This window comes from Vanellus vanellus (assembly GCF_965231255.1).
Source record: "Vanellus vanellus genome assembly, contig: HAP1_SCAFFOLD_2066, whole genome shotgun sequence".
Lineage (NCBI taxonomy): Eukaryota > Metazoa > Chordata > Aves > Charadriiformes > Charadriidae > Vanellus > Vanellus vanellus.
In genome coordinates, this window is record NW_028127898.1 from 1,921 (window position 1) to 5,708 (window position 3,788).

The 3,788-nt window shown below is 74.8% G+C and overlaps 1 protein-coding gene across 1 annotated transcript; it reads right to left on the reverse strand.

Moving 5' to 3' along the window:
• Positions 1–1,369: 1,369 nt before the first annotated feature.
• On the reverse strand, positions 1,370–2,688 carry TMEM143 (transmembrane protein 143; the record flags this gene model as incomplete). Its single annotated transcript, XM_082500710.1, has 2 exons — positions 1,370–1,575; positions 2,440–2,688. Coding segments are annotated over 2 exons (455 nt in total), but the record flags the coding sequence as incomplete, so codon positions are not given.
• Between the last annotated feature and the right edge of the window lie 1,100 nt (positions 2,689–3,788).

The window sequence follows — 3,788 nt, forward strand, 5'->3', positions numbered from 1 at the left end:
GGGCGGTACCTGCAGGTGCAGGTGGTAGTGGGGGGGAGGGGCGGTGGGGGAGGGGCGGGGTGGGGGAGGGGCGGTGGGGGAGGGGCGGTAACTGCAGGTGCAGGTGGTAGTGGGGGGGAGGGGCAGGGTGGGGGAGGGGCAGGGTGGGGGAGGGGCGGTGGGGGAGGGGCGGGTACCTGCAGGTGCAGGTGGTAGCGGGGGGGGAGGGGCGGGGTGGGGGCGGGGCAGGGTGGGGGAGGGGCGGTACCTGCAGGTGCAGGTGGTAGCGGGGGGGGGAGGGGCGGGGGAGGGGCGGGGGTGGGGGAGGGGCGGTACCTGCAGGTGCAGGTGGTAGCGGGGGGGGGAGGGGGCGGGGGGAGGGGCGGGGTGGGGGAGGGGCGGGGCAGGGTGGGGGAGGGGCGGTACCTGCAGGTGCAGGTGGTAGCGGGGGGGGAGGGGCGGGGGAGGGCGGGGTGGGGGAGGGGCGGGCAGGGTGGGGGAGGGGCGGTACCTGCAGGTGCAGGTGGTAGCGGGGGGGGAGGGCGGGGGAGGGCGGGGTGGGGGCGGGGTGGGGGAGGGGCGGTACCTGCAGGTGCAGGTGGTAGCGGGGGGGGAGGGGCGGGCGTGGGGGAGGGGCGGGGGAGGGTGGGGGAGGGGCGGTACCTGCAGGTGCAGGTGGTAGCGGGGGGGAGGGGGGGGGAGGGCGGGGTGGGGGCGGGGTGGGGGAGGGGCGGTACCTGCAGGTGCAGGTGGTAGCGGGGGGGGAGGGGCGGGGTGGGGGAGGGGCAGGGTGGGGGAGGGGCGGGGGAGGGTGGCGGAGGGGCGGTACCTGCAGGTGCAGGTGGTAGCGGGGGGGGAGGGGCGGGGTGGGGGAGGGCAGGGTGGGGGAGGGGCGGGGGAGGGGCGGTGGGGGAGGGGCGGTACCTGCAGGTGCAGGTGGTAGCGGGGGGGGAGGGGCGGGGTGGGGGAGGGGCAGGGTGGGGGAGGGGCGGGGGAGGGGCGGGGTGGGGGAGGGGCGGTACCTGCAGGTGCAGGTGGTAGCGGGGGGGGAGGGGCGGGGGGAGGGCGGGGTGGGGGCGGGGTGGGGGAGGGGCGGTACCTGCAGGTGCAGGTGGTAGCGGGGGGGGAGGGGCGGGGTGGGGGAGGGGCAGGGTGGGGGAGGGGCGGGGGAGGGGCGGTGGGGGAGGGGCGGTACCTGCAGGTGCAGGTGTAGCGGGGGGGGAGGGGCGGGGTGGGGGAGGGGCAGGGTGGGGAGGGGCGGGGGAGGGCGGTGGGGGAGGGGCGGTACCTGCAGGTGCAGGTGGTAGCGGGGGGGGAGGGGCGGGGTGGGGGGAGGGGCAGGGTGGGGGAGGGGCGGGGTGGGGGAGGGGCGGTGGGGGAGGGGCGGTACCTGCAGGTGCAGGTGGTAGCGGGGGGGGAGGGGCGGGGTGGGGGAGGGGCAGGGTGGGGGAGGGGCGGGGTGGGGGAGGGGCGGTGGGGGAGGGGCGGTACCTGCAGGTGCAGGTGGTAGCGGTGGAAGAGGGGGTGCAGCGCCCGGTCGAGGCGGGCGGCGAAGTCGAGGAAGGCGGCGCGAGAACTGCCCGAGGGGTGGAACCTCTCGCGGGGTCACGGGGGTCACGGGGGGTCACGGGGTCACGGGGGGTCACGGGGTCACAGGGGTCACGGGGTCACAGGAGGCCATGGGGGTCACAGGGGCCATTGGGGTCATGGGGGTCATTGGGGGTCACTGGTGGTCGTTGGGGGTCATTGGGGGTCATTGGGGGTCGTTGGGGGTCGTTGGGGTCATTGGGGTCATTGGGGTTGTTGGGGGTCACGGGGTCATTGGGGGTCACTGGTGGTCATTGGGGGTCACGGGGGTCATTGGGGGCACAGAGGGCCATGAGGGGCCATGGGGGTATTTGGGAACATGGGGTCATTGGGGTCATTGGGGTCATTGGGGGTCATTGGGGGTCACGGGGGTCATTGGGGTCAATGGGGTCATTGGGGGTCATTGGGGGTCACGGGGGTCATTGGGGTCACCGGGACATGGGGGGGGGACACGGGGGACACACACCCTTCCCCCCCACATCCCCATGTCCCCATGGCCACCATGTCCCCCCATGTCCCCCTCTCCCCATGTCCCCCCATGTCCCTGTGTCCCACTGTGTCCCCATGTCCTCAGGTGTCCCTGTGTCCCTCCGTCCCCCCCATGTCCCCCTGTGTCCTCAGGTGTCCCCATGTCCCCATGTCCCCATGTCCCCGTGTCCCACTGTGTCCCACTGTGTCCTCATGTCCCCATGTCCTCAAGTGTCCCTGTGTCCCTCCGTCCCCCCCATGTCCCCCACATGTCCCCATGTCCCCCACATGTCCCTGTGTCCCACTGTGTCCCCCTGTCCCCTCGTGTCCCCGTGTCCTCAGGTGTCCCCGTGTCCCTCCATCCCCCCCATGTCCCCCTGTCCCCCCCCGCCCCCCCCGCGTCACCCTCAGCAGGAGGTGCTGCAGCTGCTCCCGGGAGAGGGGGACGAAGGTGTCCCTGAACATCTCCTCCCACTCCGGTGGCACCTCGGGGTGACGCCGTCCCCGGCCCTGCGCCCGCGCCGCCGCCACCGCCGCCACCAGCGCCGCCATCGGGCTGGGCGGGGCCGGCCCTGACGTCACCGCCCGCGACATCACCGCCCGCGACATCACCGCCCGTGACATCACCGCCTGTGACATCACCGCCCGCGACATCACCGCCTGTGACATCACCGCCTGTGGCGTCACCAGCCATGATGTCACCGGCCGTGATGTCACCAGCCGTGATGTCACCGGCCGTGATGTCACCAGTCGTGCTGATGTCACCGGCTGTGATGTCACCAGCCGTGATGTCACCGCCCATGATGTCACCGGCCGTGCTGATGTCACCGGGGCGCACAGCAGCATCCTGCGGCACAGGCGTGGCACGGGGGGGGGAGGGGGGTGTCACACCGCGGCGGTGGCGCGTGTCTGTGTCACCCACAGTGTCACCCACAGTGTCACACACAGTGTCACACACACACGTGTGTCCCCTCCCGGCGCACACGCGGGTGCATGGGGGGGGGGGGAGGGGGGGCCATGCAGACACTGGGAGGGCACTGGGGGGGGCAATGCATGCGGGGGGGGCACTGGGAGGGCACTGGGGGGTAACTGGGAGGGCACTGGGGGGACAATGCAATGCATGCGGGGGGGGCACTGGGGGGGGCACTGGGGGCACTGGGGGGGCACCGGGAGGGCACTGGGGGGGGCAATGCATGCGGGGGGGGCACTGGGAGGGCACTGGGGGGTAACTGGGAGGGCACTGGGGGGGCACTGGGGGGGCACTGGGGAGGGCAATGCATGCAGGGGGGGCACTGGGGGGGGCACTGGGGACACTGGGGGGGCACTGGGGGGGCACTGGGGGGTAACTGGGAGGGCACTGGGGGGGCAATGCATGCGGGGGGGGCACTGGGGGGGCACTGGGTGCCATGCACGTGGGGGGGTGGGGGGGGTGGGGGGGTGTCGGGGCGCTGCGGGGGGTCAGTGGGGGTCCGGGGCCGCCCCTCCCCCTCCCCCTCCCCCTCCCCCTGACCTGCCGCCCGCCGCTGACATTGACACCGCGCACGCGCCAGCGCCGGACACGCCCCCTGCCGCGCGCGCCGGCGGCGGGGGCGGAGCGAGGGGCGGGGAGGGCGGAGAGAGGCGCGGGGGCGGAGCAAAGGAGGGGCGGAGCGAAGCGCGGGGAGGGCGGAGCGAGGGTGGAGCAAAAGGGGGAGGAGCGAGGCGCGGCGGTGGGCGGAGCGAGAGGGCGGAGTGCGGTGCAGGGGGCGGAGCGA